General features: G+C 33.4%; 1 protein-coding gene across 3 annotated transcripts; it reads left to right on the top strand.

Moving 5' to 3' along the window:
* Window positions 1-9,025: 9,025 nt before the first annotated feature.
* Window positions 9,026-13,026, top strand: LOC107913661 (NAD-dependent malic enzyme 59 kDa isoform, mitochondrial). 3 transcript variants are annotated; one of them, XM_016842310.2, is made up of 7 exons: window positions 9,026-9,529; window positions 9,876-10,160; window positions 11,947-12,007; window positions 12,139-12,242; window positions 12,318-12,401; window positions 12,530-12,635; window positions 12,760-13,026. In XM_016842310.2, exons 2-6 carry the CDS (start codon window positions 10,095-10,097, stop codon window positions 12,560-12,562), a joined length of 348 nt encoding a protein of 115 aa, XP_016697799.2. In that variant the 5' UTR covers window positions 9,026-9,529; window positions 9,876-10,094; the 3' UTR covers window positions 12,563-12,635; window positions 12,760-13,026. The 3 variants fall into 3 exon arrangements, 1 of the variants encoding a protein (XP_016697799.2); XR_001688603.2 differs by lacking the exon at window positions 12,318-12,401; XR_001688601.2 differs by lacking the exon at window positions 11,947-12,007 and having other exon boundaries at window positions 12,139-12,635.
* Window positions 13,027-13,849: the final 823 nt, after the last annotated feature.

The following is a 13,849-nucleotide window of genomic DNA, read 5'->3' as shown; positions in this document are numbered from 1 at the left end:
CCAAATTTGAGAAGTTAGTCTTAGGATATCCTTAGAACGGTGGGAAGCTCAGTTAAGGAGGATTGGATCGTAGGTGGCGACTTTAATGCCATCATCAATGATTCTGAAAAAGAAGGGGGTCATAGGAAATCCAGGGTGACCATGGACGAGTTTAGAGATGAGATGGAGGAGCTGACTCTTGTTGACATGAAAACTGACAAGGACTGGTTCACGTGGGTTAATAATCGTGATGGTAATAACATGGTAAAAGAGAGGTTGGATGGATTATTAATCTCTGCTAATACTATTGATAATCTCCTATTTCTTATGACAAACGCAGTGAGACAAGCAAACTCTAGTCACGATGCTATTTTGATGGATACTATGGGTTGAAAGCCTAAAGAGGATTTCAAAGACCCGAGACTTTTCTTTAAATTTGATGCATGCTGGTCGAAAGAGAATGAAGCCAAAGATATTATTAAGAAAGCTTGGAGCAGTAATGATACAAACATTATTGAGAAACTTGAGAAGGTGTGTGAGGAGCTTGACTCGTGGCAACATGGTTGGTATAGAAGGATGAAAAATCGTATTCGAAAGTTGGTTGCAAGGATCGACAAGCTTGTTGATGGCCCTTATGAGGAGTCTAATGCTGACATGTTGAAAATTGCTCGTCTTAAGTTGCATCTTTATGCCGAAGAGGAGTGCTATTGGGCATAAAGATCTCATATTAAATGGCTTAAAAAGGAGGATAGAAATGCATGCTTTTTTCACATTCGGGCCACTAGCAGACTTAAGAAGAAAGAGGTTAAAGGATTCTAATAGTATTTGGGTGAATGATACAAATGATATGTGTAAGGTTGCTTGAGACTATTTTCATAATCTCTTTAAGTCGGAAGCTTCCTCTGATGATGAGTTTAACTTGAGTTACATTCAAAAGAGCGTCACTTAGGATGTTAACAGCATGTTGGCTAGGCAATTTAAGGATGATGAGATTCTTGAAGCCTTCAATCAAATGGATCCCCGTAAGCTCTTGGGATTGACGGTCTTTTGGGTATTTTCTTTAAAGAGAATTATGAGGTGGTGGGTAAAGATGTTCTTAATTTTTGTCATGATATTTTAAATGGTAACAAGGACATTTCTTGTCTTAACGATACGATGATCGTCCTTATCACTAAGATTAAGGACCCTAATGACATGACTAATTTTCGTCTTATTAGTTTGTGCAAGGTGATCTACAAAATTATTTTCAAGGTCTTAGCAAACCGTCTAAAGGTTCCCTTTCCCCTTTGCATTAGTCAGAATCAAAGTGCCTTCGTCCCGGGTTGTATGATTCATGACAATGTTCTTACCACTCACGAGCAAAGCTTATGACTGCATCAAGTGGAGTTTTCTCGAAAAAGTTATGAAGAATTTGGGATTTGAGGATGTTCGGGTTGATAAAATCATGCGTTGTGTTCGGTTGGTGAGATACGTGCTTAAATGTAATATGGTTCTCTTGGAAGTTATTGCTCCTGAGAGGGGTCTTCGACAAGGGGACCCCCTCCCCTTATCTCTTTTTATTTTGCATAAAGGCTTTCTTAAGAATGCTTTTACATGCACAAGGTACCGATTATATTCGTGGCACTAGGGCTAGTCAAAATGGCCCCTGTATTAACCATTTATTTTTTACTGATGATGCCCTTCTCTTTATTAGGAACAAAATAAGTGAAGTCGAAGAATTTATGAAAATCCTTAGGGAGTTTGCGCAAGTTTCGGGAAGAAAATAAACCTTGACAAATCAATGGTATTTTTTAGCCTAAATACACCTATGGACCAACGTCAACTTTATGGTGATTTACTCCGAATGAGAGTGGTCGTTAACTTGGAAAACTACCTTGGATTACCCCTCCCTTTCAGAAAAAAGAAATTGTTGGCTTTTCATAATATCCTTAACCATTTTTCTTGCAGGATAAATAACTGGTCCAAGAGGCTTCTTTCTTACGGTGGTAAAGAAATTTTTATAAATTCTATTCTCCAATCACTTCCAACTTATGCATTATCTGTTTTCCTTGCTCCTAGGGGTACCTTAAAGGAGATACAATCTAAAATATGTCAACTATGGTGGGCATGCAAAGAAAAAGGTAGAGGCTAGGCAATGCTTGCATGGGACAAAGTTTGTCTTCCCAAGGGCATGAGAGGACCTGGCTTTAAAGGCCTACGTCTTTTTAACTTGGCTCTCCTTGGCAGATAAGTTTGGAGGCTCCTCACCATTAAAGATACGTTGTGTTTTCATGTGCTTAGCTCAAAATATTTCCCTAATGGCGACCTCTTCCATCCTAAAAAAGTGGACAAACCGTCGTACACCTGGACTAGCATTGTTACAGTAGCTAAAGCCCTAGAAAATGGTTTCGGCTGGCAAGTTTGGGATAGGAACAGTATTAATATCTGTAAAGATAATTGGGGCTTTGAAGGTTTAAATGGTGAATCTTTGTACGCCACTACTTCAACTATTTTTTTAAAAAAAAGGTACGCAATTTATGAGTTAATAACCATACGAGCTAGAACACAGATCGGATTTGTAAGCTTTATAGCTGCTATGTGGAGGACCAAATTTGTAACTTACCTATTATTTCAAATGGCCCAAACGACAGAATGGTTTGGTTCCATAACCCCTATGGCTTTTAAACTTCTAAGTTTGCCTATTCATGGCTTCTTCTCAAGCAGATGGGTTTTGGTCCTTGTAGATTTTTTTGGAAGACAATCTAGAAGCTCAAAACCCTCCCAAAAATTTGGGTTTTAACTTGTCATGTGGGCTATGATATCTTTCCAATGAATGCCAAGATCTCCTCCATTCAATAGGACTTTATGAGTGACTGCCCTAGGTATGGTGCAAGTACAGAAACCCTCGTCCATGCTCTTAAAGGTTGCCTTATTGCTCGAGCCATTCTTACCCTTGGTGGTTTAGATGGTAGGCTCCTCACCAAAGATTACCTCTATTGCATTGATTGGATCGAAGATGTCATGCGTATCTTAGAGAAGAAAGCTGGTGCAGACTTTATAACTATGTTGTGGAATAGCTAGAACAACTAGAATAATTTTGCTTTTCGTGGGAAAGAGGATGAAGCTCGGGTTATTTGGGAAAAAGGCCAAAACTCTTATTCAGGATTTTCAAATCCATAATCTGGTCAACAAGCCAGTGCTTCCTTTAACTCCTGCTCTTAAAAAAATGGGAAAAGCCACCATGTGAGACGGTGAAAATTAATTTTGATGCTACTGTCTTCAACAATAAAATAGGTTTTGGTATGATTGTTTGTGATTCCAATGGCTTCGTTATTGGTGGGGGTGGTAGATTCAAAAATGAGGAAATGACGACAGAATGGGCAGAGCTTTATGCTTTCGAGGAAGGTATTAAGATTGCGCGTTCTCTTAATAGTGCTAATGCCATCTTGGAAGCTGATTGTGCTAGTCTTGTAAACAGGTTCAAGAACTGTAAAGAGGATATTACGATCATAGGATACTGCACTAAAGAGACCCTTAAAATGTTAGAGATGTTTTCTACTGCTATTGTTAAGTGGGCCAATCGTAGTTGCAATAAGGTTGTGGATTTCATGTGCAAATATGCTATTTTAAATAATTGTAATGCCTGATTCTATTAATTGATTTTTGACCTTTTTGTGTCTTTTTGTCAAAAAAAGAAGTCCTAAATTTTGTAAAGTCCATAATAAATTTAAAACATACTTAAAATTAAAATGTTTGAGTCAAGCTCCGTAATCGCCGCCAAATCCTAAGTCTGAGGATCATTTGAAATGAATGAAACAAACGAGTGAGCTAGAAGTCCAGTGTGTAACTTGGCCCACATATAGGCTTTTAATGTACACATGCAAAAATCATAACAAAATTTCATATTTTCAGAAACATATATCATACGAGAACAAATCCTACCCTCATCCGCTACGCACCAAATTCGTCCAACCAATCACACCAATTAGGACTACAAAATTCTATCCATCCAATCACATCGATACGTGATGGTATACCACTTAAAAAGGTATAGTCAAGCTGTTAGACAGATATTACGGTTAAATCACCAGAAATTGTGGTAAAACTGCCAGAATACACTGCCTCCATCACATATCAAATCCCACCCCAATGCACATGCATAATCATGCTCACATATAACCATATCAAATAAAATGTATGACATGCATACTTAAACATTTTCCCACAGATCATATCATATCATATTGCTTATACGATTATATCATACCAAACATACTTCCTAACAGGCCAATATTTGGTTTTATAAGCTCACAAAATAGCCACAGATCTGATTTCAGAGTCTCTTAATTGGCCTCTAATTGGGCCATCAAATTGACCAACAAGGGCCCATACATTTGTGTGGCCCACATAGCCTACTTGTTCAGACCGTGTAATTGCACACGCCCGTGTGCTCCATACGGTCTGGCACACAAACGACCACACTCCTGTGTGGTGCAAACGGCCTGTCACGATACCAGCTAGATGGTCATGTGACACAGAGTAGTTTCAAAGAACCTCTATTTTTAGGTTTTTTTGAGTTCTAGTCGAGTTTTCAGATTAGATTCACACATCTGATGATAGTTCTGAGCAACCACACAACAGTGCACTCTGAAACCTACATATGGTATCAAATCACATCAATTAACAAACACGACTTAACCCAAAAATTCACTTAAATACACCCTCTTTTCCAAAAGAAATTAGTCCCTAAAATCAACATATGAGCACCTACTTCACAGAATAACAACGTCGAAATAGTGACCACTCAACCGAAGGATCGCAAATTCCACACCCTTCGCCTAATCAAAGACCATAAGAACGATTAACACAATGAAAAAAAATGAGAATAAACACTAACAACTCACCTTGCTCAAAGAATGAATTAAAACTTAAATCAAAAAATAAATTGACGTTACTTACCCTTACTTAGATTTACGATCGCAAATGAAGAATCAAGAGGTAAAAAGGTAGATCTAATAAGACGTTTTTTTCATTATCCTAATTTTTTTAGCCCATCCAAAATTCACACACTCAATGGCAATAAGTAGGAAACAAAACAAAAGAAACATAGATAGAAAAAGAATGTGACAAAAGAGGTGGAGAAACAAAAGAGAAGAAGCGTGAAAATGGGGAGTGGGAAAAGTTTGACAATAAAAAGGGGGAGTAATTTTAGGGATGTGATAAATCTAAAATAAAAAAAATAGAGATTCTACTAAAATCCTAACCCATGCACAGCAAGATTCGAATACAAGACTTAGGGGTAAGCTGAAGCCTTACCATTGAACCAGTAGGCTCATCCTTATCAACAAATCACAAAATCAAAAGATAAGTCCTAAGACTCAGGTTAGACGTAATTCAAAATTAATAGGAAAAATTCAAAACAAGAAAATCAAACTCAGGACCTAAAACAGACATTCAAGGCACTCAACCACCATACCAAATCAAATTTCTTAATAGAATTTAACAATCCAAACCTAATAAGATTTGAGACGTTACAAAAAGAAATAATTCGGAAAATAATGTAAACTCATCTCATATTCTTTGCCAATAAGATCATAAGATATTATCCGCTCCAAAGAATGATTAACTAGTATAAACCATTGATCATTTTGTTTTAGGAATAAACATTTAGCAACATTTTGGACTATCAATCTTCCACTTATCTATTTGCCAATAATAACAATAAGTTCCATTCACTTCTAGGAATGAATAAACAATATAATTTGTTAAAGTCATCATTGTTTGCAAATTTACTTCAATATCATTGTGATAAATCAAATGTGTCTATATATTGTTCGCTTTTTTTTTTAATCAAACCTTAGCAAAATATTCAACCAATATGCAAGTGTCAAATGATCTTCGAGTATCATATAAATATTTTCATTCTCTTTGAAGGACTATTTGGAAAACTTTAATTTTTCTCTTTTTTCTTTTAAATTATCATTTCACTCTATAGAAGAGAAAAGAATTATTATAATCACTATAGTTATAGTGATTATTATACCCATACTAGTCCATCAAAAACAATGCTTACAACCATTGTTATAACTTTGTCCTTTTTAAGATTAATTATGTAATGCTACATTCACCTTAGGGAACGAAGTAGATCTAATGAGACATTTTTTCATTATCATAATTTTCTTTCAAAAACTAATCCATAATTTTAAAGAATCTTTTACATGTTTTCTTACAAGAATTCATGATTAATATCGTTATACAATTCTGAAGCATGTCTAGATTTGACTTCGAACTAATCATTGCATATAATATAGATTTACAATAGATAAGAAAATATAAGAACAATCATATAATTTAATCAAAATTAAAACTAAACCAACAAATTCTATAAAAAAATAACAAATATATATCTCCACATAGAAAGCGCAACAATTAAACTCGAGAAGGATTTTATAAATTCATAGAGATACAAATAGAGAATTATATAAATTGAATTTCTTAATAGAAATCAAAACAAATTTTAAAAAAAAAATTATTAGACTTGCTTAGGTAATTGTGGATGAGAAGTAGAGACTATGAGCATTCTTTGCAATGAAGAGAAAATTATCAACCCCAAGCAAATCTCGAGCAGCCACTTACGATATTTTAATCAAACAATTAAATTTTAATGCTTGGAGCCCAACAAAATTTTGACGTAAACTAATGACTTATCACTCTAGAATAAAATCGTACTGATAACGAGTTATAGAATAATAATGTAAAGAACACAAGAATAAGTCATCAGTACGATTTTATAACACGTTACAAGTAGTATACTCCTATATATATAAGGAGATTAGACTCTTCATTTTCTAATACATAAATAGGAAAGGGGTTACAAGGAGATTAAATGTGAAGAATTACGGAAGATGAAAGGCGAAAGGTTGAACATCCATTTAATAGTATTCATAACATAGACATGTTAATTTTAATTGTTTTAATTAAAAGCTATATAAAGGTATAAAAAGACAAAAAAATTAAAATAATAATTGTAATCATTTAATAAAAAGGTATATTAATAATTTCTTAACTGAGTTGGTAGTAAATTAATTCATAACATCTATTCAATCAGAGATTTTATTAATAATATAAATATTAAATTTCATTTGTGTATTATATTTTATAATTATGAGAATATATCCACTACACCAAAACAGGCTTTTAGCGACACTTTTAGTGGCGTTTGGACAAAAAATGCCGCTAAAGATCGAGCATTAGCGGCGCTTTACATAAAACGCCGCTAAAGATCGAGCATTAACAGCGCTTTAAAAAAGCGCCGCTAAAAACCTAAGCCCAACGCATCGTTTATTGACCTTTCAGGGCTTTAGCGTCATTTTTGAGAAAGGGCCGCTAATGCTCAGATCTTTAGCGGCGTTTTTGAAAAAGCGCCGCTGATGCTCAGATCTTTAAAGGAGTTTTTGAGAAAGCGTCGCTAATACTCAGATCTTTAGCGGCATTTTTGAGAAAGCGCCGCTAATGCTCAAATTTTTAGCGGCGTTTTTGAAAAAGCGCCGCTAATGCTCAGATATTTAGTGGCGTTTTTGAGAAAGCGCCGTTAATGCTCAGATCTTTAGCGGCGTTTTTGAAAAAGCGCCACAAAAATATTTTATCTTTCTATTTACTATTTAATTTGTTTATTTGTATTAATTAAAATTCAATTTATTTTTAATTGAATATTTGTTAAAAATGGAAAAATTAAAATACTATTATTTAAAATAAGTTTAAAATTTTTTTGGTACATGACTGATTAATTTTTAATTTATATATTAAATAATTTCATATATAATTGTAAAAGATATGATAGTATTAATTTTAAAATATTTAATTAATTATCATTATAGTTTAGGGCTTAATATATATGGTTTAGGGTATATGGTTTAAGGTATGTGGTTAATTTAGGATTTAAGGCCGATCTAGGAGTTACAATTTTAAGGTTTATAGATTATGGAATTAGGGATTATGGATTAGGGATTCTGGTTTAAGGGTTGTGATTTAGGGGTTAGGGGCTAGGGGTTAGGGGTTAGAGATTAAGAGTTAGTGATTTAGGGTTTATGAATTTGATGTTAGATTAGGGTTTAAGGTTTAGATTAATTAGTGTGTTTTAATTTATATTAAATAAGGTTTAGGGGTTAGGGGTTAGGGATTCGGGTTAGGTTTAGGGTTTAAGGTTTAGATTAGTTAGTGTTTTTTAATTTATATATTAAATAAGGTTTAGGGGTTAGTAGTTAGGGGTTAGGGGTTAGAGGTTAAGAGTTAGTGATTTAGGATTTAAAGATTTGGGGTCGGGTTAGGGTTTAAGGTTTAGATTAATTATTATTTTTTAATTTATATATTAATTAAGTTCTTAAATAATTGTAAAAGAGGGGTTAGGGGTTAGAGGTTAAGGGTTAGGCGTTAGGCGTTAGGAGTTGGGGTTTAGGGTTTATGTTTTATGATTTAATGTTTAAGAGATAGGGGTTAGGGGTTTAGGGTTTAGATTAACATTATAATTATAGTTTAAATTATTTAAGAGATAATAGATAAACTTTATATATATTAAATGGTTAAAGATTTAAGGTTTACTTGAGATTTATTAAATAATAAAATTTTATACAATCTTTTATATTTAAAAATATTTAATCTAAACCATTTGATATATTTAAATATTAGATTATAAAAAATTTGATAAATAAATAAAAATAATAATAGATTGATACGGATAAGTAACTATCTATTTTGAATAGGACCAAATTAGAACAAATAAAAATGAAATACAAAAACTAAAAATTATAATTTTATCTAATTCTTTTAAATATTACTTAAAATTTTAAAAAATTATTTATTTTAAAATTTATATGAAAGATATAATGATTTAATATAAAAATTGTAAGAAATAGAGCGTAAGGTAAGAACCACAAAAAAAGAGCAATAGTGACATTTTTCTTCCAAATGCCAGTAATATTTTTGCAAAATGACGTCGTTTTTTGTTTATATATTTTTTTATCCCAAAATTCCAAATGAAATATATTTTTCCCCCTTCTTTTTCCCAAAATCGATTCCCTTTATTTTCCCCCCAATTTCTCCCCTACCCCGGTTCCCCTTATCTTTCCCCCCAATTTCCCCAAATTGGCAGCCCTCTGCATCTCCTCAAAGGGTACAGATTCATGGAGACCTTACAAGAGTTTTTCAACCAAATCCAAACCCTAAACTGCGTCCCTCCCAATTTCTTATTCACTTTGAGGTTTTCTTGCAAGAGTTTATAGAGAGGTGAGACCAAGTAATTTTGGGTTACAACAGAGAAACCAAGGTAACGAAAAAGGTGGATATAGATGGGATCTTGGGTAACCGAGATTCGAAGCTAGGCAAACCAAGCATACCCAGGAGACGGCAATGGGTTAAAAGAAAGAAACATGGCTGGTTATACTTGGTGTCATCCTCCATGCCGTTTACATGTTAAGCATTTTCGACATCTACTTCAAGACCCCCATTGTTCATGGCATGGATCTTGTCTCCCAATGCTTCTCTCCTCCTGTTAAACGCCTTGTTCTTCTTATTGGTAAATCCATCTTTCTTCTCTTTTTAGGGTTCAACCCCCTTGATTTTATTGAATAGGATTGATAGTGAAAAATGGCTTGTTGAGTTTGATGCAAATCTGACGATTCAGCTAAATAGAAACAAAGAACCTTTTGGGTATGTTAGTTATTTACTTATTTTAGCTTTATATTAAAAGGCTAAGTTTTTTATATGAAAAATGGAGAACTCAATGATGGGTTGTTCATGATTATTGTGGTGCATCTACAGTTTAATGTTTGAAACATTTCATTTCCTGAAATGATTACTCATTTTTTAATGTTTAGTGTAATTACTAATTGCTACGCCTTGGTAAAACCATATCATTGCAGTGGATGGTTTACGTGCTGATAAATTTTTCGAGCCAGATTTGGAAGGGAATTTCAGAGCACCTTTTTTAAGAAATGTGATTAAGAATCAATCAAGGTCGCTGGGGAGTATCTCATGTTCAGCCTCCAATGGAGTCAAGGCCTGGACATGTTGCTATAATTGCTGGATTATAAGGACTGGTATGCCAAAATTATTCTGGATTATTTAGACGCCCACGTGGAATGTATTTCAGTGCAAAGGATAAAAGAGAGATGATGTCTATGATATATAATTGGCCTGCTCAAAAGGTAAGTTTGTGCATGTTATGAATTATTGCTTACTGCACATTTTGAGTATATGTCTGTGAATCATTGCAAGATGGCGGTAGCTAATACCTATATAACATTTTGAGTTTCCTCAACTCCTAACAACTCTTTGATATTTGCTTGCAAAATTTTAAAAACCATGAATGATTTTGTGAATTACAAATTTTAAAATTTTCTCTCTTAGAAAAAATATTAAAATTAAAATAACTAATAACTTAAACATTCAGAAAAATATGATTTCTCTCTCTCTCAAGTAATCACCTCTAGATTATGGAATAAAAGTTAAGAAAGGAAACAAAAGTAATTAATGCTAATTTCGGTAACATATATAAAGAAGTTATTTACATGCAAAATAACATTAAAAAGAAAAAACTCATTTCATCTAATAACTTAGTCTATGCATGATGTAATAATGTTAACATTGTGCAATTTTGTATGGAGCATGCATGAGTTCAATTTATTGTCTCCACTAGCATATAGTTGGGAAAATCTAATACGTAGTTATATATATATATATATGATAAATCTTGAATGAGCAAATCAATGTAAAATAATATGTCCAACTTAAAGACTTAAATCGATTCATAATATATTTGGAGTCTGAATCTCATTTACAATAACAATTATATATTCTTATTCCCAAGATATAACCCCTTTTATACATTAAAAGAAACCAAACACGTAGTATCATACAACAAAAATAATGGAGCAGTCTATAGATGGTGAACTCCTAAAAATAGAGTCTGTCACACAATCTAGAGTTGGAATTTATACGCACACATGCACATACATATACATATTACATATATTCAGAGAGGGGTGGAAGAAAGAGTAGTGGAATATAGAGCCAACTTATAGGAAGTAATACTCAACCTTTTGCTTCAATAATTTCATTAATTTTTGGTGTTCTGGCAACATTGATTTTAAAAGATGGTATGCTTGAAGGGTTGGGGTTTGAGGCAGTTCTATTTATTTTAAGAATCTGGAGATGTTTAAAGGAGTTGATATGGTGTTGTTGCATAGATCAAATCTTAGAATGTCGATAGCCATATGGTCTGAATTTTTTTGGTCTGAATTTTTTGTGTCCATGCTGATTCTTTTCCTTTGTTTTGCTGCATTTGAATGTCTGATCGGGTGGTTTTGTGTGCTTGAATATGAAGTTTTGTTTTGGCTGATCATGTTATCTATAAGAGTGGTGGTGTTTAAGCATATGGCTGTATTATGTTTATTAATGCTCCATAGCTATAAAGTGTGCTGCAAAGGCATACTGGTTTAAGATTCTAGGTATTATTTGTAATCACTAATCTTTGTTGATGATATCAAGGAGTTGGTTTTTCACACTAAGGTTGAAGTCTTTGAGATGCTGATGGAGGATCTTGATTTTGATACCAATAGAATGGCTAATGCTAGGGAGATTGTTGTGATTTGATCTTGTTTGTATGTTTTATGCGTGGTGGTGATCTTTTGCTTGGTTCGCCTTTAGAGTTGTTGGTTTACTGGTGTTTTCCTATTTTTATAAGGGTGTTTTTGTTTTTTGTTGGTGTTTTATGTTGTTGTTTCGATGATGTAATCCCACAATTCTAGTGGTTGACTTAATTTTATTAAATTTTTATGGCTAAGCAAAATGTGTGTGTGTAGATTATATCTTGTTGAAAAAGTTTGCTCCATGTTATTATCGTATTTTACATTTTCAACATTTTCTTGTGATGGCAACTCTCTTGTCTTGTGTTAGAACTTTAATTATTATATCAATATTTGTCTCTGACAGATACTCCCAGTTATGCTAGATGTTGGTACTAACAATCTAAAGCTAATTGAAGACCCACTTTGTGAGTAAAATATGTGCTTATTTACTTTGTTATTCATAGAATGGAACATATGAAATGCTTGGTGGTACTTTGTTTTATTTACCGATTGTGGAGATTTCTTTTGACATGTTTCTTTTTGGGGGTTTGGACAGATTTAAGACTAAGACAACCAAGGTTAGAAGGGGAAGAATATTTATCAATTATTGATGAGTTCATCGAAGCAGTTTTAACAAGTTGGCCTAAGGCTATTGTACAGGTTTCTCTCTTTCAGAAGTGAGACTTTTGTTTTATGCTCATGCCATGATGTTTATTTGATGGTTACCCTATTCAGTTTGAGGATTTTCAAATGAAGTGGGCCTTTGAAACACTAAAACGCTATCGGGAAAGGTTTTGCATGTTTAATGATGACGTACAAGTGAGCACTTGGCCTAGGAAGTTGCTACTTTTATGGATAGGATTAGATTCTAGTGTAACTTAGATTGTTGCAGCATCACTATGAATGCCACCAATATTAGAAAGTTGTGCTTACTTAATTCTCTTAAGGAACTGCTGGAGTTGCACTTGCTGGATTGCTAGGAACTGTAAGAGCACAAGGTCCATCTTTGGATGATTTTCCAAACCACAAGATTGTTGTGGTGGGAGCTGGAAGGTATTTGGCTGACTTATAGATAAAGCTTGGTCTTTCAATCTTTCACCATAATTTTTCTACAGCTCTTTGCATCCATTCCCTCACAGCTTTATTTCTCATAAAAACTTTTCTTTCTGGCTTCCAGTGCAGGGCTTGGTGTTCTTAGCATGGATGTTCAAGCTGTTGTAAGGATGACAGGAAATGCAGAAACAGCTGCACAGAAGAACTTCCTACTTGATAAAGATGTACAATTTTGTACCTCCTTTCTAGCTTTTTTCTTCCTATTTGTGCAAAGCCTTTTATGGTCTTTTAGATATGTAAAGTCCTTTCTCTTGTGTACTGAAGATGTGGACTTTATGAACTAATCATGTAAAATTTTTTTGCTAGAAAATCATCTGCAGATTTCTTTTTATGATTTTCTACTTCATCCATAGTTTTCTTTTTCTTTTTAGTTTTTTACTTCTACGATAAAATCATTATTGTTTTCTTCATTCATAATTTTTATATTTAGTTAAAATTTTCATAGAAATTTTAATTTAAATAATATTTTTTTATTTATCCTTAAAAGTATATTTAAAGTTCAAATTTAGAAAATAAAACATAATATAATATTTATCATAAAAATAATATAATTTGATTAAAATAAATTTTTTAAAGGTTATGTTTTTAGCGGCGTTTTTGTGAGAAGCATCGCTAAAGGTTTGATCTATAGCGGCGTTTGTGACAAAAAGCGTCGCTAAAGGTCATGGGCTTTAGCGGCGTTATGGGAAAAGCGCCGCTAAAGGTCTTGGTCTTTAGCGGCGTTTGTGGTGAAAGCGCCACTAAAGGTCATGTTCTTTAGCGGCGTTTGTGAGAAAAGCGCCGCTAAAGGTCAAGTGCCGCAAATACTTTTAGCGGTGCTAAAAAACGCCGCTAAAGGCTAAAAAAAGCGCCGCTAAAAGCCTATTTTGGTATAGTGATCCTTTTCATATCGATCAACAAATTACCAAAAATAATAAATTTATTTGCCAAGATAATATCGTATAAAAGGAATTTTTTTTTTTGCTTGGCAACCATACTAGATTTTGGAGGTGATTCTGGCCTTATATCGAAAAATAATAATATATGTCATCAAAACTTTAAACTTTGTCATCACTTCATTTTCTCCGCAAACTGTCCTATACATCATTAAAAGTTACATTAATAATAAAATTTGGCTTAAAGCCATTGTTGGAGATGTAATCAAGGTCAAAATG

The sequence above is a fragment of the Gossypium hirsutum genome, chromosome D11 (genome assembly GCF_007990345.1).
Source record: "Gossypium hirsutum isolate 1008001.06 chromosome D11, Gossypium_hirsutum_v2.1, whole genome shotgun sequence".
NCBI classification, from domain to species: Eukaryota; Viridiplantae; Streptophyta; class Magnoliopsida; order Malvales; family Malvaceae; genus Gossypium; species Gossypium hirsutum.
Note: the sequence above shows the minus strand (reverse complement) of the source record. Positions and strands in the feature narration are given on the sequence as shown.